We start from the raw sequence: 23341 nt of genomic DNA, 5'->3' as shown, positions 1-23341 counted from the left end.
GTCAGGTCACACTGAAGCATGAAGATCAAAAACTCAAATCGCAGGTTATCAGTTGCAAGCTGTATGCGATTAAACATGTCAAACTAGCCCCTCTGGGCCTGCCTTCTAGTTGTGAAAGGACAATACTACTACAAACTTCGTACGCTTGTTATAAAAAAAAAAAATGATCAGCAAGGAAATTAAGACGAAGTAAGCGTACTATCAAGAATTCTAACCACTGGCTGAGACTGGGAAACGAATTGGTGGGAAAACCCACCGGCCTTCCTCCACGCGCTCCGCCCCCTCTGGCTAGAGTACAGCCGGTGATTGGCTACTCAACCCGTCCGTCCCGCCCCGCCCGCGCGTCCAGCCCAATCCCGGCCGACTTTGCGCTGACACAGGTTCCCAGGGACCCCGCCGAGTGCGCAGTCCCCGTGACGTTTGACGACGTGTTACGTCACGGTGGCGGAAGTCGCGGCAGCTGTGTTTAAATCAGACCGCCCGAGTCTTGGAAGCTTCTGCTCGCGCCGAGGCCAGCGACCGCCGAGCGTCGGGCGGACGCCCTGACGCCTACTCTGCAGCCCTGCTGACCTGACGCCGCTGCCACGCCATGTCCACCCCTCCGTTGGCGGCGTCGGGGATGGCGCCCGGGCCCTTCGCCGGGCCCCAGGCCCAGCAGGCGGCCCGGGAGGTCAACACCGCATCGCTCTGCCGGATCGGGCAGGAGACGGTCCAGGACATCGTGTACCGCACCATGGAGATCTTCCAGCTCCTGAGGAACATGCAGGTGGGAAGGAAGGAGGGCTCCGCTCATGGCCGTGCGTGGAGAAAGCGGGATGTTTCTGCGAGGGAAGGGGCTGCTGGTTTGTTACGTGGGGCCCCTGGGCGTCGACGCGGCTGCCCTGGCCAAACCTCGAGTATGTGGTCGCCCCCATTTACATTCAGAAGCGTTCCCCAGTAATGTGTCTGTCCCCAAGATGTGGAGGTGATGTTTTCCATGGCGGATTTCTGGAAGATTGAAGCCACATTTTCTAGATTCGACCGGGTTCTCAGGTTTCTAGGCGAACTCTTTTATCTTTCAAGGTAGAGGTGAGTCTCACTCCGCCATGCTCTTGGGATTATTTTAATCTCATATTTTCCCACAGAATACTTTTTGAGGGTCCAAGGTGTTGAATTCAGATTCTGCTAAGCATTTTGTTAAACTGCTTTATTTTGGTATAATTGACGTACAGTACAATGCATTTAAAGTTTTGACACATGTGTACTTGTGAAACCATCCATCACCCCACAAAGTTTCCTCGTGCCCCTTTTAAATCTTTACTTCTGGCCTTCCATCCACAGCCAATCTCTGCTTTGCTTTCTGGCACCGTAAATTAGTTTGCATTTTATAGAGTTTCATATAACATACACTATGATTTTTGGTGCGGGCGGGTGGTGTGGCTCCTTTCACTCAGCATATATCAGTAGTTCCTTCCTCTTCATTGCTGAACAGTGTTCTACCGTATGAATATAACACAATTAGCGTATCTGTTCATCTGTTGATGGACATTTGTGTTGTATCCACTTTGGAGCTATTATAAATAATACTGCTATGAGTGTTCAGCTACAAATGTTTGTGTGAACATGTGTTTCATTTCTCTTGAGTAGATAGATGCCTGGGAGTGGAATTGCTGGGTTATAAGGGAAATGTCTGTTTAACATTTTAAGAAACTTTTCCAAAGTGGCCTCACCATTTCACATTTTCATCAGCAGTGCTTGAGCCTTCTAGTTACTCCTCATTCTTGCCAGCACTTGTTATTGTATGTCTTTTCTTTTTTTTCTGCATTGTATGTCTTTTTGTTTTGTCTCGCAGTCTGTGGCTTGTCTTTTCATTCTCTTCACGTTGCCTTTTGAAGAACAGGTATTTTAAATTTTGATGGAATCCAATTTATTTGTTCTTTTACAGATTTTGCTTTTGGTGCCATATCTAAGAAATCTTTGTCTAACCCAAGGTGGCAAAGATTTCCTATGTTTTCTTCTGGAAGTTTTATAGTTCTAGGTTTTACATTGAGGGCTATGATCCGCATGGAGTTAATTTTTTTATATGATGATAGATATGGATCTGAGTGGTTTTTTTTTTTGCATTTGGATATCCAATTATTCCAGCACCATTTTGCTAACCCATTTTTAATGCTTATCTTTACTACTATGTGATGTGGGTATCATTCTTGTTTTATGGATGAGGATTCTATGATTCTGAGAGGTGAAGTGACTTGTCCAAATCTAGTCAGTGTAGGGTAAATTTGAAACCAGGCCCTCAGACTCTTAGAACTTTAGAACTCTTATTTCAATTGGTGCACTAAAGAATGTTTTATTGCCTTTTTTTTTTTTAATGGTTGAGTTTTTTTTTTCTCTTGATTCTAGAAGTAATACAGTTGTATGGAAATCTTTTAAGACCATGTCAGTAAAGCCAGTGTGAAATAAAATACAAAGGGAATCCAAGAGAAGATATGAAATCTTTGGCTATTGTTTTAAAAATTAATAGATTAATATATAAGATGATTAAAGTATGGGTTAAATGATCTCAGAATTTAGCAAATATTTCTTTATTTTCAACCTGCTGTATTGGACTAGTAGAGCTAATAGCTTACATTTATCAAATACTTTCCTTGGTCAGGTATACTGTTATAAGAACAGTTCTAAGAAGTATTTTTATCCCGATTTTACAATTAAGGAAACTGAGGCTTAAAATGAGAAGATTTTACCCAACATCACACATGACTGGTAGCTCGTCCTACTAACCTCTTTATGATACTAACTTGCTGTCAAACAATTTGTACTATTAACAGAGATATAATACACATCCATAACCAACAATGAAAGAACTGAACTCTTTCAAAAAAGTATTATTAACAACTAGATTACATGTGGACATATATTCAAAACCAATTTGTAAGGGACTACAATAGTTATTTCTTTGTGCTTCTTATATTGTGAATTCTGTGATTTAACTCCTCTAAGACCCTGTGGGCCATATCATAATTGGCTGGAAATGAAGCAACAATGTGCTCCTTCATTTATAAAAAGCTGAGAGAAGTGGTACAAACAAGACTACATATAAGCTATTTATTAATGCATTTCTTTAAGTATTCAAATTTTTAAAATTATCTTCTATATTATTAATCTAGAAGGATGAAGTGCCATAAATATCAACTGCTGAGGTTATTTCTGAGCATTTGTTTTAGAGAAATGGTTATTAGTTGTCCTTTAGCCTCTTGAAAATCTAATGATAACTATGGACTCTCTTCTGAGAAAAATGCACATGTAAACATTTTGAATAAAATTTCAGGGGGTTAACAGATGTCTCCCCAAAGATCGCTAGATCCCAGATTAAGATTCCCTGCATAAGAACGTATTGCTTTGATTCTATTTGTTATGCTTTAAATCTTAAAAAAAAATTGTTTTGAATATATAATACATTCAGAATTCAGAAATAAAAAAGGACATTACAGTGAACATTCCCCCTCCCATCACTATCTGCTAGCTAACGTCTCTCCACAGGTGATGATTATTATTGATTTTTATTACTATCCTAGTATATCCTTCCAGATAGTCTGTGCATATTTAAGCAAATGTATATGTATATTATTTCATTTCCTCCCTTTTTGCACAGATAATACTAGTATATTATACACATTTTGCACCTTGCTTTTTTCATTTGGTACCTTTTGGAGTTTATTCATATCTATACAGAAAATACTTCCTTTTCCTTTTAAGGTGTATAATATAGTAATCCACTGCATGGACATACGGTGCTTTATTTAGCCAGTCCTCTAGTGAAGGGCATTTAGATTGCTTTTAATCTCTGCTATACTGTAGTGAATACCTTCCTACATAAATGCTCAAGTATACCTGCAGGATAATTCTTAGACGTGGCTTTGTGCTTCTGTAATTAGATAAATTATGATGAATTGCGCTCCATGGAAGTTGTACCAGCTTATGCTACCATTTCCTGACCAACAATCAGGCTGTGACTAACACAGCAAATTATATTTCTGGACCTTTGATCATTTGATAGGTGAAAATCTACTTTACATTTCTCCTAGTCTTAATGAGTCCCAGCATCTCTTCATATTTTTATGAATCATTTCTGTTTCCTTTTCCGTTAACTGCCTGTTCATATTATTTGCCGATTTTTCTATCTTTTTTTTTTTTTTTGGGTCTTTTTTACCCTCTCCCCCAACTTTTAAGATTTGGCTAGTTACATATTAGAAAAACCTGCTCTGTATGGTATAACTTGCAAGTATTTTTTCCCCCAGTCTGTTGTTTACCTTTTGCCATACATATATTTTTTTTAAGGTAGCTGAATTTATCAGTCTTTTTAGGTTCAATGTCTAAGTTAGGAAGTCCTTCCCCACTCCAAAATCAGGAAAAATTCAGTTTTGTTTCAATTTTTATACCTCAACTTTGATCCGTATGGAATTTATCCTAGTATGAAGTGTAAGGCATGGCCCCAACTTTACTTTTTCCGAAAGGTTGATTGAATAATTTGTTTTCCTCCCCCATTGATTTCAGATGCTACTTCATATAAACGAATCAATTTATGGATGCTCTATTCCACTTAGCTGCCTTCTTTTATGTAGTAATGGCAAACTTTCTTATATTTATTGAGGCTCTATAAAGTATTTACACTTATTTTTCAAAATTGCCCTGGCTATTCTTGCTTATCTTTCCACATGTACTTTAGAATCACCTTAATAGTTCTGAGAAAATCCTGTTAGTGCTTTTATTCGGTTGATTTAACCTAGAGAGACTTTATATTGGTATGATGTTGAGTCTTATTAACCAAGAACACAAAATATCCTTTTTTGTGTCTCTATGAAGTATTTTAAGTTTTCATATTTATCTTGACATTTTTTAGGTCAAATATTTTATCTGGATATTTTATCCTTATTGTTGCTGTTGTAAATGGGGTCTTTTTCCTTTCTCATTTTCTTTTGTTTTTATATATGAAAGCAGAGCTATGGTTTTCTGTGTATTAAGTTTGTACCCATCTCTCTCTTGACTTCCTTTATTGATAGCAGCACTTTATATCATTTGTAAATAGTGACGATTATACCACAGCTTTTTAATATTTCAACATTTTTTTCTTCTCTGACTGCATTGGCCAGTACCTCCAGAACAGTGTTCACTGGTAGTATTAGTGGTCTTAGTAGACATCCTGTTCTGTTCCTGACTTTAGTGCAGATGCTTGTAATATTTCCACATTAATCATGGTGCTTTTTCTTTTTTTTTCAAATTGAAGTTTAGGTTGCTTCTATTCTTTTTTTTTTAATTTTTTTTATTTATGGCTGTGTTGGGTCTTCGTTTCTGTGCGAGGGCTCTCTCTAGCTGTGGCAAGCGGGGGCCACTCTTCATCGCGGTGCGCGGGCCTCTCACTATCGCGGCCTCTCTTGTTGCGGAGCACAGGCTCCAGACGCGCAGGCTCAGTAATTGTGGCTCACGGGCCTAGTTGCTCCGCGGCATGTGGGATCTTCCCAGACCAGGGCTCGAACCCGTGTCCCCTGCATTGGCAGGTGGATTCTCAACCACTGCGCCACCAGGGAAGCCCGGTGCTGACTTTTTAACTGAGATAAATGTATTTTATCGTGTTGGGGAATTTTTATTAAGAGTTTTGTATTTGTTTTAAGAATGGATGTTGAATTTAGTTGAATGCCTTTTTAGTGTCTAGCGGTATGATCACATATTTATTTACAGATATTCAGTATTCATTAGTGAGATGGTTATTGATGAGCTTGTTAGCTAAACATCTACATTATATAGTATATCCCAAGAGCTCCTAGGCACTATTATAACTTATACTCTATGGTATAGGAAACTTGTGTCTCTCATGTTCACTGCTCTACCTCAGATTCTAGAACAGTGTCTGACACATGAAAAGTGTACAGTAAATTTTTTGAAGAATTAATTGCTTCCTTCTTTGAGAAGCTGATGCTCTATGTGAAAACTAATACCCAGACTTGCTAAGAGGGTGAATTTGAGGAGGGTGGTTCTTTGTATTTCGAAGGATTTTGTTTTCCTTTATGAAAGGATTTATCAAGAGTTCTTTTGCATAACACAGAATTCTTAGCGAATTTTAAGTGTCGATTTATGGAAAAAATAATTCATGAAAGTAAAATAATCCAGACTGTACTTTAAAACTTTGTGTGTGTGTGCACTATTCCAAATACAGGGATATAAATGCCAGTTGCTTCTAGTCTTTATTAAGTACAAAATATGGGCAAAGTACTCAACGTAGTCAGTCCCATAATAAAGGTAGAGCCTGCTTCTGTATGCAAGATGTAATCATTATACTTATTACCACCCAAACAAGAAAGCAGTGACCCTTTGAAACTTTTCTCTTATTTGTTAATGTTTGTGAAAGTTCATAAATTGAAAGGTCATGAGAAATCCTACGTTGTATTGTGGGGTGAACTCTTAATGCTTTTCTCCTTTAAACTGTTTTCACTAATTCAGTCCTTAGTACTTTTATCACATTTCTTTGAGATATAATCCTCAGGATGTTTTAATTCTTGAGAATTTCCAAAAATCCTAATAAAACTCATTTCAAAGAATTTCAGAAGATCCATCTCCTTAACTTATAAACATAACATTACAGGAAATTTGGAAATGAGAGAAAAGAAAATGAATTAAGCCTGTCTTCCTATTACATCTTTTATCAACTATTACACCTTTTAACAACTACGTATAGGCCTTTACACTCTTTTTTTTCTTTTTTTAGTGTTTATGGTTTTACCTACTTGTAATGATAGTGTGTCTTGTTTTCTTTCTTCTCTGAACACTCTATCAGGCTTTTTTTTTTTTTTTTTTTTTTTTTTTGCATTCCTACCTCATCTGTTTAGAAAAGAAAAAAAGGATGAACTGAGGTTTAGAAAGACTGGACTGATTTTCTAGCTATTAGTAGTTTGGGTCTTGGTTTTAAGTCACTTTATTCCCCAGGGTAAGTGTATGTATGAGTGCTTATAATGAAATTACCTCGTATACTAGAAAACATGGTACAAATTTTGTTAATTCTAATTTCAGGATGATTTCACAGCTCAAATTGTGGGAATAAAATAATGTAAAGATGTACAGAGAAAGGAAGATTTTGTTTGTGAGTTTCAGCACTGCACAAAAGGTGCATTTAGTTCTAAATAAGTAGTAGTTTTTCCATTTATCTGTGATTTTTGTCATTTCAGTATATATTTTTGGCTTCTTTTGATAAAATTCCTGAATTAAAAATATATAAGCATCCAACACAGAGTTATGATCATAGCAGTTACTTGTAATAATTTATTAATGATGTTCAAGTACAGATTGATTTGCACCTATCTCCTGCTATTGATTTCCTTTTAAAGTAAAACTTCTGGTGACAGCTTTATGTTTTAATGCATGCCTTGAGTATATTAATTATCTTATATTTAAGGTATTTTGAGATTATTTTTACAACAGTGGCAGCATACTCTTCTTCTTCTGCTGAAAAGTCCTGATCTTAATTTTTTTCTTTTCTTCTTCTTTTCCTTTAAATTGTATTTTGTTTTTAACTTCCTGGTTGAGTTCAGAAGCTTGCTGCCTTTATATAATAGTAAGTGATATTAAAATTGTGTATTCTTTTTAAAGTTATAATACAAAGCTGTGATATAATCAAAAGTTAGAGGTGGAAAGCATTTCAACTGATCAGAGAGGCTTATCACAAAGTCTTTTCTAGAGCTGCCAAGGAGCTAATTAATAAATGAACATGTATTACTCTTAAATTCTTAAAATTGCACTTGATTAACTGTGAGGAACAGCTTGCTTTTATGCATTGCTTAAAGATTGTTTCGTTTTGCTAGCTTTACTGAAAGAAAATCTCGATTTTCATTACCTTATATTTTTGTTTTTTTGTTGAGAAGCTGCCAAACGGTGTCACTTACCATACTGGAACATATCAAGACCGCTTAGCAAAGCTACAGGATCATCTTCGCCAACTCTCTATTCTCTTCAGGAAGCTGAGATTGGTCTATGATAAATGCAATGAAAACTGCGGCGGGATGGATCCCATTCCAGTAGAGGCAAGTTTTAGTGGTAGAGGGAGGATGAGTCTAAGATAGTCTCAGGACATTTGTAATTTTTTCCTTTCTCTCTTCTATTTTCACCATATTTCCAGATTATGAAACACACTGGTTTTGCTTTTGACTAGAGAAGATGAAATTGTGATATATATATATATATGCATAGAATTATTACTGTCTTTTCATGTTAATAATTTCTAGTAGACTTTAACATCCAGGCTGATAGTAAATTTTTGTTGTTGGGAGGAGAGGGTTGTCTGTGGCAATTTTTATTATTGCTTCCAGTGTCTCATTTTAATTAAATCAGTGCATGATGTTTTAGTAGGCATATTAATAGTATTGTAAAATCCTTTTAAAGTGGTTTTCATGTAAGTTCTTTACAGATAAAAGGTTATAACTATTTTCATCATTATTAAATTATCTTAGTGGAATCACTCTAGTTTTTAAATATTTTTTTTAATTTAATCTCAGATCATAGATATATTTTAGTTAATTAGGTATATGATATTTTTATAGGTGCCCTTTTCCTGTTGACAAGTTATATCTCTGCCACCAAAGGTAGCTGGGAAGGTTTGGATGTTCTCTCATTACATATAAGGAACAGTTTCCTGTGATCAGTGCTTTCTTGTTTGAGTGATCAGCATGTAAAGAGTGAACAGTGAAAGAGTAAACTGCAATACAGCCTGAAAAGAAGTGGTCAGAGATGTGGAAGATGGGAAATGTGGTTGATATTGACAGATGCTGCAGAGAAGTCAAGGAAAATAAAGAATGAAAACTGTCCACCAGATTAATTGTTGGTATATTTGAGCAGAGCGTCTGTGAAAGGTAGCAACAAGAAGTCATATCACAGTGAGCTGAAGATTAAACAGGAAATAAGGAACTGAAGCCAGAAAGTGGATATCCATCTTTCAAGAAGCTTAGATTATTAAAAGCAAGGGAAGAAAGCAGTAGATGGAAGGAGGGATAGAGTTGAGGGTTTGGGATTTTTTCCTCCAAATGGGAGAACATGTTTAGATAAAAAAGGAAGAGAATGGTAGGGTGAGGTTGGGGGAAATAAATAATGAAGACAGGAGGGCAGAGGAATCAGGGCACAGGAATGGAGACTAAGTGTCTTCAGGAGGAAGGACCACTCTGCTTGCGTTAGGAGAGAGGAAAGGAAGAAAGTAGCTGTGAATGTGGGCAAGTTTATATTTGTCCCAAGAATTCATAGAAGTTTGGCCAGATTGACTCCTGATTGTACCAGTTATTTACCTCTGTCCTGTTCCTGCATTGGTAATAAAAGATGGAAGGACTAGATAATTCCTGAAGTCTCTGTCACAAGAGGCTTCATCAAATAAACTTCATCACAAATCATACGTATTTAATTATAATCCTGCTAGAAGTTTCACTGCTATATAAATTTTCTTCTCTTACAAAAAAAACTTTCTCCTAACTAAAAGACATCTAGAAATCTGCACAGATACTAGATAGCAAGTAAATCACATTTATATAATACACAACCATGAAGTTCCTTTCTTTTTAGTATAGATGAAGGAAAGCCTGTTCCATCTCAATGAACTATAAATTTCTTAAGGGTAGGACTTGTATCTTATTTGTCATTATTTTTGCAGTGTCTCCTCACCCACTATCTGCCAATTAAATACTTGCTGATTGACTGAGTAGGATATTACTTAATTAGGATATTACTTAATTATATGTGACGACTAATTTTGCTAAAAGGACTATTTTGCAAAAGAAACCTGAAAAGCTAATGTTAGAGTGCACTGAAATGACAGACTTCTAAGGCTTTTATTTTAGGCCGTCATTTGAATTAAAATGTATTTTTGTACTATTAAGAGAAAAGTATAAAAATTGATCTTAATCGGATGCATTATCTATACCAGTATAATTGGAAATTGTGCATCATATGTTTGACTTTTTTAACTTTTGTCTGTCACTCCCAGCAACTTATTCCATACGTGGAAGAAGATGGCTCAAAGAATGATGACCGGGCCGGCCCACCTCGTTTTGCTAGTGAAGAGAGGCGAGAAATTGCTGAAGTCAATAAAGTGAGTTGCTAGTCTGTATGTTTTATATTTCCGAATTACTGATACAAATTACAAGGGAGTCTGTGTAACTCAAAAACATAATTTGAATTATAGAATTACCTGAAGTTGTTTTCTGTGACAAATTTAACCTACTTAGAGTACAACCCAGAACTAAAAGGTAAGCAGAAATGCCATCTGAATAGTCAGAAGAGAGATCACAGAATTCAGGCAATAAAGCTCTTAGAAAAGCCTCATAGGCACTCAGTCACAACCCATTTACTTTTTTCTTTTCTAGGCAGAACTGTAGCTCTCTAGCTTAGAGCATATTTGGAGCAGCAAATGATAAAAATTTACAAGTAGGAGAGGTGAATGTCTCAACAGCTGAATAAGAAATTGAGTTATCAAAGCACTACCCCATCCCACCACCCTCCACCCCCCAAAAGTTCCTAACTTGAATTTATTGCTGAGTACTTTTAGAAGTTCAGAAGATAATGTTCAGATAGTTCTCTAGAAACATAGGGAAAAAGGAATGTTGTCAGTTCATTCTGTGGTGGAAACATGGCTTACCAAAACCTAACAAATAGCACAGTAAATAAAACTACCAATCTCGCTCCTTCACTTCCAAATACACGCTCCCACCTCCTGCCCCACTCCTGAAATTCTTAATGCTAGTTAATAGAATTCATCAGGGTATTAATTAATCCACCACAGCCACAGAGGGTTTTCTGAGGTAGAGGAGGATGACTCAGTTTACATATATAATATGTAATATCAGTAGATTAAATTGAAAAAAAAATTTATTTTTCTCAGATCTAAAAGACATTTGATAGACTTCAAATGCTGCTGATTCAATGAATGCTTAAAACTATTAACAAGATAGTCTTTTTTAAAAAAAAACTTATTTCAGATAAATAGCCAACATTTTTCATAGAGATGAAATATAGGCATAAAATAGGGTGCCTTACACCACTGTGTTTAATACTATTTTAGAAGTTATAGCCAGTGAAACAGAAATAAACTTTAGGAAACAGGGGTTATAATATTATGTACAAATCTGTTAAGTTCCTTAAGCTTGTACATAACATTTTAACTCAAGCGCAAAGCAGCTCATTGATTAATGAGTCAATAAGTGTTTGAAAAAAGAGCTTAATACAAGATTGATACCATTTTTCTATAATGCCATAAAGAAATTAGAATATAAGATACTATTCACAATTGCAAAAACTAATATTTAGTTAGGAATTATTTCCATGATATATGTAACTAAACTTATTAAGATACATAAAAGAAGTTTTGAATAGTTGAAAGAACACATTAAGTTCTTATATGGGCAATAACTATTCTAAAAATGCCAGTCGTGATTATTTCATAGTTTTAATACAGTAACAGTCCAAATCCAAATATGAATTCTCTTGAAACTGCACAAAAATAGTAAGATTTTAGTGCAATACCAATCAAAAAACAAATCCAAATAAAATCCAAATGGGAATTTTTTTCTTGAGAGCATACTAAAATACATATATAAAACAATTCCTACAAGAGTAATAAAATAAAGAACTCTTTGCTTCAAAAACTAAAATGTGATATGAAGCATACTGTAAAAACAATAATTAAGTGTGAAATACCAGCACAAAAATAGATTAGTAAAATAATAGCCAGAAAAAGTCTTCCTATTGTATATGAGAATTTAATATGACATAAGAGGGATTGTGTGGAAAATTAGTCTTTAAAAAGAGACACTTCTAGGGAAAATTAAGCTAGCTTTTATATTACACCATGTGTCAAAATGAATTTCAGAGTTGAAAATAAGACTTGCAAAACAAAATATTGGAAAATTAAAAGAAAAATTATATCAAAACTCAGGAAAAAAGGATAGCTTTTTCTAAAATAACATTTAAAACAATTTTTAAGAGGTGAAATATAAATTAAGAAGAATAGTTCCAGCAAATTTGACAGTAATAAGTATAAACAATTTACAGTAGGAAATTAGGAGGGGATTAGGAGGGGATTGGGAACTTTTAATTTAGATCTTGAAGAATAAGTGGTGTTTGGTAGTACAGAGATATGAGACATTCATTTATTAAGCGTTACATGTTTCTGTTGATAATCTATGTATTAATTCACAATGGATGTGTTCTATTATTTTTCTCTGTAGTAAGGATATTATTTATAAAATACAATGAAATGTATATATAAATAAAACACAATTGTGATGGTAACTTTGATTTCAGAGTACCACATGTGACATACATATAGTTTGTTCTCTACCATAGAAGATATCATGATATTTGTGGGGGGATCAGGGGGAGGGTGGGGGGAAACTTGTGTAACTTCAGAAAGATGTAATTTTTCTAAAGGTAAGTTTCATTTCACTTTCCATTTCTCTAAGTTCCTCTTTTTTTTCCTAATATGATGATTTAGTCATAAGCTATTCTTGATTTTTTTTAAAGACCTATCATATAATCAGAGTATAGTAATACTTTGACAGTGTGTAATCAAAAAACTCTTACTAGCTACTGACGTAGAATTTTGTGAATTTTAAGTAAAGGATGTAATTGATACCAAGACTATGATGTATAAAAGCATTTCTTTCTCCACATGAGGATGTAGCTCTCTGTACAGTCTCTCTCTGTCCTGGACCCACCTACATACTTTCCTTCCCCCAGTCCTTTCAATGCCGTTGTCATAATTGGGGTTCAGTAAATATTCTGTGTTCATATTATTATGGCACATAAATACTGCTTATTGCTAAGCCACATAGTAAACTAGAATTACATTTCCTTGAATAATTATTTTGTTTTCCTAAAGTTAATAATTCTGTAATTTTGAAAAATTTTAGTTAGTTCTTTATACATCTGTGGCCGCACCTCAGTACTGTTTTCCAACTTTCCAGAATCAAATTATCAGACGACTTACAGGTTTATTCCCCACCCCCCCACACACACACCAGAGTCCTCCCATCTCGTCAGGTCTGGGTTGAATGCTCCCTAGGCCTGCTCTTCATCCATTGCCCTGGGGCTTTCCTTCACCTCTTCTGTTGGTTTCACTATTTCCTCAATCTCCCATCTTTCTCTTTCTTGGTTTATTTCTCCCTCAGTAAGGTCCAGATGTCAGTGGCTTCTTTAGGAGGAATGCAGGGACTTAAGTTTTTAGCCTTCACGTATCTGTCCAGTTGATCGTTTGGCTAGATATAAAATTCTATGTTGTAAATTAAGTTCCCTCAGAAATTGGAAGGTATTCTTCCATCATCTTCTCATACAGGGTTTGGCAAACTTTAAAGGACCAGATAGTAAATATTATTTTAGGCTTTGTGAGACATGTGGTCCTTGTTCTTTTTTTTTTTTTTTTAATTATTTCATTTATTTATTTTTGGCTGCGTTGGGTCTTCATTACGAGCGGGGGCTACTCTTCCTTGCGGTGCACGGGCTTCTCATTGCGGTGGCTTCTCTTGTTGCGGAGCACGGGCTCTAGGCGCGTGGGCTCAGTAGTTGTGGCTCATGGACTCTAGAGCGCAGGCTCAGTAGTTGTGGTGCACAGGCTTAGTTGCTCTGTGGCACATGGGATCTTCCCGGACCAGGGCTCGAACCCGTGTCCCCTGCGTTGGCAGGCGGATTCTTAACCACTGCACCACCAGGGAAGCCCATGGTCCTTGTTCTGATGTAAAAACGATCCTTAGCTCATGGGCCTTACAAAAACAGGTCACGTGCCATAGATTGCCAACCCGTTATGCTTTGTTGACTTTGCAGATGGAGGCTCTAAAAGATCTGCTGAGCATCTGATGCTTAAACATGAGCCATTTATATTTGGGAGGGAAGCACTAGAAAGCCTATCACAGGCTTTGTGAGTTGGCTTCATCATAGCGAGATTTGGAAGCAAGTTGGCTCTTCTCTTTGGGGGGACCCCCAACTATCATTTACTGAGGCTTTTTTTCTTTAGGGCTATTCCGTTTCTTCAGAGAAGAATCTTCCAGTGCCCTACGTAGAGTATAGTCTCATGTCTTCTTGCCGTCTGCTGTGCTGGTGGCACTGAATCCCCAGCTGTTCTGGTTCAATTTCATAGGAAACAAACCTCTCGTTCCCTGAAACGTGGGACAGGACACGGGAGAGGGTACTCAGTCCCCTGCTGGTGAGGAGTGGGAGTGAGCACCTGGGGCTCTCGCTAGTCCCTGCTAGTCCCTGTAGCTGTTTCCCTCCCGTTTCTGTCCCCTGGGCCTCACGTGCTGACTTTGCGACGGCACCTGTCTCCAGTTCTCCGTGGAGGATCAGCCCGTTCTCATTGGCATCCTTCCTGCATCCATCTGGGCTGTACAGTAGTTTCCTCCCATGTCATTTATTGCTCCCCTTCTACTTTTCATTCTTAAAATGTGCCACCTGACATCTACTGTTGTCTCCTTTCTGATCATTTTTCTCCACATGGATTTATAGCTTTTACATTCCTCTCCTGCCATTTTATTAGGGTTTGAGAAAAAAGAAAAGATAAACACATGTGTTTAGTCCGCAGTGTTTCTCTGCAACAGGCTTATTTCAATGCACAAAGTATTTCTGAACGTTCATCTATTTATGGAATAAAAGCCCATATTTTAAATTCTGTGTTCCCATTTATACTTCAGGCATTTGAGAACTCGTTTTGATTTTGAATAAACCATTTGAATCTGTTGAATTTGCTGTTGTACATACTTCTAACTTTGGGATAAAACTTGTTTTAGTTAACATGGTATTGAACTGAAGATTATTACAAAGAGGAAAGAATCCATTACATGTTTTAAATTAAACAGATTTAAAGCTTAGCCCTATATTTCCATGGGAATTTTTTTTTAAGAGAATTTAGAGAGAAAATATCTTCTCTTGAATGGCAGAGGAAGTATTCATTTGATTGGCCTCATGGCTCTTACTTCCTGGGAATTGTTACTATAATTTGAGACAGTACTCAAGAATTAAGCAGTAAACAGAAACCAAAAAAAAAAAAAGAGGAAGAGGACTAAGATTTGGTTAACTCAAATTGAAATTCCCCTAAAAAAGGCAGAAGAGAATAAAGTTAACAGCTGAAAACCAAAGTGGATTTTTTGACCCAAAGAGGTTTTTGACTCATTCCTTAAATAAAATATTATAAATGTGAATTGACTATAATACATATTCTGACTGTTAACCAAGTTATCTTATGTATAATTAGTGGTACTAATGTATTTTATTTTTTCTTTTCTCCCACTTCTTCCAACTTTGTACCTCCCTTCTAGAATATAAGATTAAAATATAATTGAAAAATTTTAAAACACTGAGTAAACTCATGATCAATTGATATATATTTTTCTGCCTTAGTGGCACACATACCTGAATGTTTCTGTGAAAAATATGTTTATTTTAAATAGCTACCTTCAGATGGTAAAATGTTGGCCTAATTACATAATCACAAAGATGCTATTAAAAGTAGTTTAAATTAATTGAGTTAATTTTTCAACTACAGTTGACCCCTGAACAACACAGGTTTGAACTGTGCAGATCCACTCATATGCGGATTTTTTTCAATAAAATACTCCAGTACTACACAATATGCAGTTGACTGAATCTGCGGAAGCAGAACCATGGATACAGAGGGCAGACTGGGGGACTTGAGCATCCTCAGATTTTGGTACCACGGCAGGTCCTGGAACCAGTCCCCCACATTGTTTAAGGGTCAGCTGAATATCACTGTGTACTTGAAATTGTACAGAACATATTGATGGTCAGTCTGGTTTCTAACAACATATATATCACTAATGTCTACCATAGTGGCATGAAACTTCGGGGCATGAAATTTGTAATCAGTATTTGATATAAATCATCAGATGCAGAATGGCCTAATTTTAATAGTCAAATTTTTAGCTTTTTAAAATACTTCATTTTCTTTTCATATGTCCTTGAATCCATAAGCCTTAATACCCAAGTAAAGGATGAACACTTGTTTGAGACTATATTTTAAGGATATCAGAATGAGTTCTATTTTGCTTTAAAGTATTCTGTTAATGGTAAAATGAAACTGAAAGAGATATGTGGGTAGTTTTTACAGAGTTGACATATAATTGAGTTCAAGCAGTTAGAAGTTAAAGCATTTCTTACCAATTGTCACAGCCTTTGTATGAATAGTAAATTACATGGTATGACTTAGCATAAACATATTTTTTTAAGTATCTACTCTACTTACACATTCACCTGTTAACGTAACAAATTAGGCACAGATGATGGATTTTGATAACAGCAGCTGTCAACCTCTGTTAAAATCAATCAGTGGCAAGACTGTATATATTAAATCCTGTATCATGTCATGAAAATTTATTTACAGTTTAACCACTAATAAGCATAACTGTCAGCTTTGCTGTTGATATTTTCATGATGTGTTTTGGCTCTAGGTATTTTACTTGTATGCTAATTCTTTTAATGTAAAACTTTGTGGCCTCTTTGAGACAAACTGTCCAAATGCCTTATGACATATCATACTTTAAAAAAGTTTTACTATTCCCTAGAGTTGAATATTACCTTGAAAATATCCCACATTTTTTAGTTCTCTTACTTAAGAGTTAATGACGCTAAATTTTTTAAATGAGTACATCAGAATTTATATTTCCAAATGAGTATTCTTGAAAGTAGCATTTATTCCAGTGATGTAACCATTGTGGGAGCCATCTGTAACCTCTGTTTTGATATTGATTTGAAAGTCTGTTTTTAACCACTCAAGAATATAATTTCATTACTTCTAGTTACTCCTTAATTTATACTGAAATGTGATCACTAAGCTTCTTTCACCAGACTTGGCCTTTGAATGGTCTTCAGCTGTTTCAAAAACTTACAATACCTCCTCTTTCTCCTTTTCCATGGATACAGATTTGTCACTATTGAAGTTATTTAGGAGAACCCATCACACACATTTGCCCAGTTAACCTTTTTCACTGCAGTTTAAATCATACTTCTTCTTCTTCAAGAATTTTAATGGATCCCCATTGTCTACTAACAAGACCAAATTTATCCTTCCTTCCACTTTTTGCTCACCACCAACTTTTCTAGACCCCAAACAAAAATATTTTCCTTGTTTGCTGACCCTACCAGTTGGGGTTCCACAGCACCTGATATTTTTCCCCTGCCATCTGCCTTAACCAGGTTATGGTCTAGGTCGTTTGGGCAGTATATCTTCTTCCTACTTCATGCTGAGTTTCTTCAAGGCAACAGACCATTTCTTACTCATTTTTCTTCCCTTACAATGCCTAACCCAGAGCCGGGCACATAATATACCCTCAGTAAATATTTATGGAACAAAATGTGTTACAGGCTAAGAATTCCATTCCAAAGAGAAGTTCTGAAATTTTTTAAAGTGACCATATTCAAGATATGTCAGAAGGTACCAATTCAAATAATTTTTTAAAAATCAACTCATATTCTTTCTCTTCCTTTTATTCTTATTAAGTTGCTCTTCTCTACTTTCCACCTGAAAAATGAGAATTGAGCAGGGAATCATGGTAGCTGAAGTCTCTCACAGCTTAGAGGAATGATGGCTTGGTGGAAAAGGGCAGCTGACTGAATCATTTTGAAGCCTTGAATTAGTTCCCTGAACTAAGCTTACTGGTTTTCATTACATGTGTCTGTGTAACTGATTTTCATCTTATGTATGGGTATAAAGAAATCAGAACTGGCAAGGGCCTAATAGATTATATAATCCAATTTCTTACAAAAGAAAACTGAGGGTAAGGAATTTGTCTAAGATCAAATAGCAAGTTAGAGGCAAAGTCAGAACTGGAACTAAGGTTTTTGACCTCCCAATATACACCTTTATTCGTATATTCCTGTTTTGCTGCCACCCTTGATTGCTGGCAGAAGTTTCTTGGTCTCTAGGATGACAGAGACTTAATAGGCAGCTACCACATACTTACGACAACAGAACTTAGAAGATCGGGCGTGTGAAAACTGAACAAGGAGACTGAGTACCTGAAGTACTAATAGTATCTTTTTCCCCAAAACTATGTTAAAGTGAGCTTTATGGTACTGAATACTGTATGCTTACCCTGTATACTCTACGGTCATATGTTTTAATCTGACTGTGTTGTGTTAATTCTCTTTTCAAATATGAATTAAATTTAATTAATGTTGAAGTCTCTTTAAATTGCTTTTCTGTTTTCTGATAAGAATTTCTTCCTCCCTTTTAGCTTCTTACCTCCTGTTACCTCTCTAACTCTAGATAGAATATGAGCGATTTATTTAGTCTTAGTTTGCTCTTTAATGAAATCAAAATTAAGATTTTTAGGTCTCTTTATAATGAACAGGTACTACTTGATCTGGAGGTATTTTAACATAGTATCTTTAAAAGTATCTAACTAAATATATTACTTCCAAATGTAATGTTTCCAAGAGGTTACTTAAAAGTAATGATTATTATAATAACTAGTAAACGCTTTGAAATTCTCTATGTTTATCTTGTCTTATCCACACAGACATTTACTACCTAGGATTTGAAGAAAGGATGCTTAAAAAGAAGTTTACAAACCGTGGTCTAGTAGAAACCCAGATCTAGAGATACAGAGACACCTGCCATGGGCACTCAGGGCATCCAGCAGATCTCAGTTAGGAAGACGATTATATCAGGGCTGTACCATCTTGTCTTCAGTTTTCAGCATTAGGTTGCACTTCATGCCGAGAGCAAACAGTGACTTCTGCCGCATGTTTGGAAGACCAGTTCCATCAGGCATTGCATTTTTTTTTTTTTTTTTTTTTTTTAGAGGTAATGGATGTCTATTATCTTATGGCAATGGTTTCACAGGTATATACATACATCCATACTCATAGGCATTGCATTTTTATTATACTTTATGTTCTCCATTGACGGTTCACGTTCTGTGCCGACCAGTAACATTTGTTGAACGCTTACTTGTATGCCAGGCACAGTCCTAACACTTGACATGAATCAAATCTTTTGATCCTCATAAAAACTCGTATGAGGTAGGTTCAGTGATTTTCCCCATTTTTCTGTTGTGGAAACTGAGGGACAGAGAGCTTAAGTAATTTGGCCAACGTCATATGTTTAGTTAGTGAAGGACCTGAGTATAAACCCAGAGAGTCTGGCTCTAGAGATTGTGCTCTTAACCATTATGCTACGCTGCCTCTTGGAAAATCTATGTACTTAGGTTTTATAACAAGTAAATATTGAGCTTATTTTCTTTGGTGGTAGCAGTGGGAGGAGTAAAGGGAGGTGGGGGATGGAGCTGTAGGCCTCTGGGGGCTGAATTAGAATTCATCATGCCTTGCAGTGAATGTTTGCGGCCAGAAAAGGCTTGAGACCTTCTGCCTTTAAGGAAATTAGCTTAATTTCTGTCTGGATCATGAGAGTTCTAACTTATGACATTTTAGTCTTCTACCTTCATGGTATGTATTTCATGAAACATTTTTGATAAATTCTTTTGTTTGTACAGAAACTCAAACAGAAGAATCAACAGCTGAAGCAAATTATGGATCAATTACGAAATCTCATCTGGGATATAAATGCCATGTTAGCAATGAGGAACTAAACTGATATTTAAATGTCCAGCATTACACATGTTATACCATTTTTTTCCCCTCAAGCATTTTTTCCCTTTAAAGAAGATTATTTATCTGCTTTTATTCTAGTCACTAGAATGAAAGTTTCTATTTTTTACACTGTGGTTTTACATGAAAGCATTCATTGGTGGTTTTTCTTTAAGCTTTTGATTCTGTGAAAGATTATGGTAGTAAACTTTGATGGGGTTTGTTTTTGGTTAATCTTCATGAATTAAATAATTGTTTTTTAAAAGCAAAGTAATTAAGTTTTGTAAATAAATTTCTAAATTTGATCAATGGTTGTTTTGTTCATTTCATTACCCTCTTAGGAGAAAATGAAAGGTTTAAACATTTTTGCAGATGAAAATATCAAGTTCAGTCCATCTGTGGTACAAATTAAACATATAAGTTACCATTTCAGCTCAATTTTTAAAATTTAGTCTGAGTCCCAAGGAAGTTAGAATGAGAAAACAGTTAACTTCTCTATTGTTGTAAGCAGATGAAAATTGAAATTGTTTTTATTGTGGTTCTTCAAGTGTTTGGCCTTAATTGGAATGATCTGTCCCTAAAAGGAGAGAAAAATGTGTTGAAATCCCAACTATGTGCTTATTTGCTACCTGCTTTAGGCCAAGAAGCAACCCCCTATCTGATTTTTCAGATATATCCTAAGTAATCTTAAGCATGTTTTAGAAACAGTGAATTTTTAAGAGTTTAAGTGAGATAGTTCTGTATGACCAGTGCTTCTGTAGACTGGTAGTTGGTCTACAGTAATAAGTCCTTTACAGGTCTGCCTACAGGAGCTGGTTTCTCAGATTATAAATAATGTATCCTCAAATAAGAGAGTTGGATCCTTCTCAGGAAAGATTTCTCCCAGCCTGATCCAGAAGCCCCTACCTACTGGCCTTGGTTCGAACTCAGTAAATACTGCTATTTGACTTTGTAGTATATGGATTCTCGGAAGGGTACCAGCTTCCTCTGGGGAGGGAACCTGGGTGGTTGAGGATAAGGGTACAGAAGATGCTTACTATTCATTGTATACCCTTTGGTACCTGTGGAATTTTCCAGCATGTGCAAACACTGCCTATTCATTTTAAGTTATACAGATTCCCACCTCTAACAAGTGGCAGAAGCACGACAAGACAAGCCAAACCACGGGGACATCTTTAGACTCTCTAACTGCACATTCATCAGAGCAAGTTCCCCTGAGCAAGCCCAGTGTTAGTCAAATGGGGAAATGACCCCGTGGTGGGAAGCACAGCAGTTATAAGGCAGAAGGTAATGGTATATGAAGCTATGACAAGAAGAATTAGGACCAATAATTCAATCTACCCCAGAAGTCTGCAGTATCTATTTTATTTAGCCTATCACCAGTTGGACATGGAGGGTTTTTGTTTTGTTTTTTTTTTTTTTACAGGTTTTCACTGTATGTTCTTTGCATGGTAGATTGCTGATGACTACTGGGAATTTAGTGTTTTGGTACTGACAACTTGTAAAGCAGTTATAAAAAAATGTTTTAACCAAATGGAGTTTTTTGGTTTTGTTTTGTTTTAATCACACTCAACTCCTTAGATCATTCAAGGTGTCACAAACTCAACTCTTGAATGTGGAAATTGTATCTTTGGGGGCTTGGTTCTATAGGGAATCTCAATGTGGAGAAATTAATCGATGCAGCTACTCTCATAGAGCAGTAGCCCCAAATTCTGGGAACCTCAAATTCTGTGTGTTCTTGAAGTCCTCAAAACTGATGCTGGTTTATACAGTCACTCACTAGTCTACTTGAGGCTTGTTATGAATGTGTTGGGGTTATAAAAACATAGACTCCAGTAACAAAGTTTCAGCTTTTTGAGGGAGAGCATGCCGGGAGACTGAAGAGCCAGAAAGGCAATTCAATCACCATGTGTGGCCTTGGGCAAGTAAATCTCAGTTTTCTTGTCTGTAAAATGATAGGTGGGATTAGTTGATCTTATATTCTTTGTTAGAATTGTAGTTGCAAATGTTAGAAACCCAATTCCAAATGGCTTAAGCCAAAAAGGGAATTTATTAATTCATGTCCCAAGAAAGGATGCTTGAGAAGAGCTCACAGAAGCAGAGAAAAGCTGCAGAAACCAAGACTTCAAGAATTAGAACCAAGATTCAATGCCCCGGGATTCTCTTTGCCCACCCCTAATTTCCGCTCTCTCTCTGCTCCATTCTCTCCTACTGTAGACAGGCTTTCTCCAAATGGTGGGAAAGATGGCCTCCCACCAGCTTACCTTTACATCTTTTCCACGCCCTGACTCCAGAGGCTGGGCCCCTTCTCCTCCCACTCTGCGTTGAGAACTGGAGTGGACCCTGATCAGCGCAGCTTGGGTCACGTAACCAACCTTTGAACCAACTGTGTGTACACTGTGGGTTCTATAATTAGATCAGCCAGGTTATAAGCCCATCTTTGTGGCTAGGAATTGGGTGTGAGAGTCATGGAAAAGTTACTGAGCAGGGAACAAATACTAGGGAAAAAAATACCAATCAGAAAAATTTGCAAGAAAAACGTACAACAATGGCAACCACAGTCCACTGATGTTCTTCCTTGGTTCTAATACTGTCTCAGATAACATCAGTTATTCAACTCTCAAACCCCAAGAAAAGTTTTAGAGAAAACTAAATGCATCATTGACTATCATGAGAAAATTGTTAATTTTAATTTTTTTCTCAATTTGTGGACTTCTGTGTTGACATTTTTCTTTGCAGCCTTTGTTTTTTTTCTTTGAAGCTTTTTCAATTAATTGCAATGTGATCTTATCAGGTCTTGGTTAGCCTCGCATGGGTTAAAGCAGAGATATGAAAGAGCTAAGAAAAAAATAAAATGAAAACTTCAGCATCCTGGTAATGAAATTATCTTTAAAATGATTTGGAAACCGAAGGCCCTCATCATTCAGACATTAGATCCCTTGGCACCATTACAAGACAAAATGTGTTAACTTGACATTTTGATGTAGTTCCAGTTTGAGTAATTCATTTTCTTACCTTAAATTCCCAAGGAAGTTTAAGCTAGAGAGAGCAGTCTTTCAGCCTTAAACTAAAATGTGTGCTTTGTCCTAAAGCTCAAAGACTTTGTTATCAAATTTGTCCAACATAACTGGATGCCTTAAAATTTTTTCTATTCCTTTAAAACATTTGTGGACCAAGGACTGATTTTTTTTAAGCCTAAACTGAAAGATATTCCAGATGTATATATATTTTTAACATGGTAGCAGTCGTGAATTCTCTCATATCTTTTTTTTAACTTAAAGAAGTAGAGTTAATATATTTACGTTAATATCTTTAAGTTTATATTATTACATAGGGTTGAATTGTACACTAATGCATTTACATCAGTAAATGTATGAATGCACTGATGATTCATGCATTTTTTTTTGAAAATTCTAGCTGTTGTCAATATGTAATTTGCATTCCCAAAGCTTACAAAGAAAATGTAAACCTGTATTTTCTCTGTACTTTGAGATCTTATTCTATGACACAGGATTACAAGATCACCAAGTGGCATGTCCTTGTTAGAACTACCTTAACCTGTTTTAACTTAATTCAGATGTCTTTTTGAGGCAGTACCTCTTCAAGGTTAGCGAGCACGGGAATCAACTTGGGTGCACTTTTAAAAATACAGATTTTGGACTTAGCACAAGTTTACTGAATCAGAATCTCTAAAGTAGGGTCTAAGGGTTTGCATATTTAGAAACAAGTTTGCCAGGTGATCTGT

The 23341-nt window shown here is 36.2% G+C and overlaps 1 protein-coding gene across 10 annotated transcripts in view; it reads left to right on the top strand.

Moving 5' to 3' along the window:
- The first annotated feature begins 409 nt into the window (after positions 1–409).
- MED30 (mediator complex subunit 30) overlaps positions 410–23341 on the top strand; it is a 64354-nt gene continuing 41422 nt past the window's right edge. For 2 of the 10 annotated variants that reach the window (XM_082364445.1, XM_082364444.1), the window contains exons 1-3: positions 411–766; positions 7890–8048; positions 9992–10096. In XM_082364445.1, the coding sequence (XP_082220571.1) occupies positions 590–766; positions 7890–8048; positions 9992–10096 (441 nt within the window). In that variant the 5' untranslated portion in view covers positions 411–589. Of the gene's footprint in view, positions 767–7889; positions 8049–9991; positions 10097–14011; positions 15283–15308; positions 15521–19502; positions 19902–20703; positions 21424–23341 lie in introns of those variants that run through there. The other 8 variants (XM_082364449.1, XM_082364450.1, XM_082364443.1 and 5 more) reach the window with 8 other exon arrangements.

The sequence above is a fragment of the Balaenoptera borealis genome (genome assembly GCF_965194805.1).
Source record: "Balaenoptera borealis genome assembly, chromosome: 17".
NCBI classification, from domain to species: Eukaryota; Metazoa; Chordata; class Mammalia; order Artiodactyla; family Balaenopteridae; genus Balaenoptera; species Balaenoptera borealis.
Note: the sequence above shows the minus strand (reverse complement) of the source record. Positions and strands in the feature narration are given on the sequence as shown.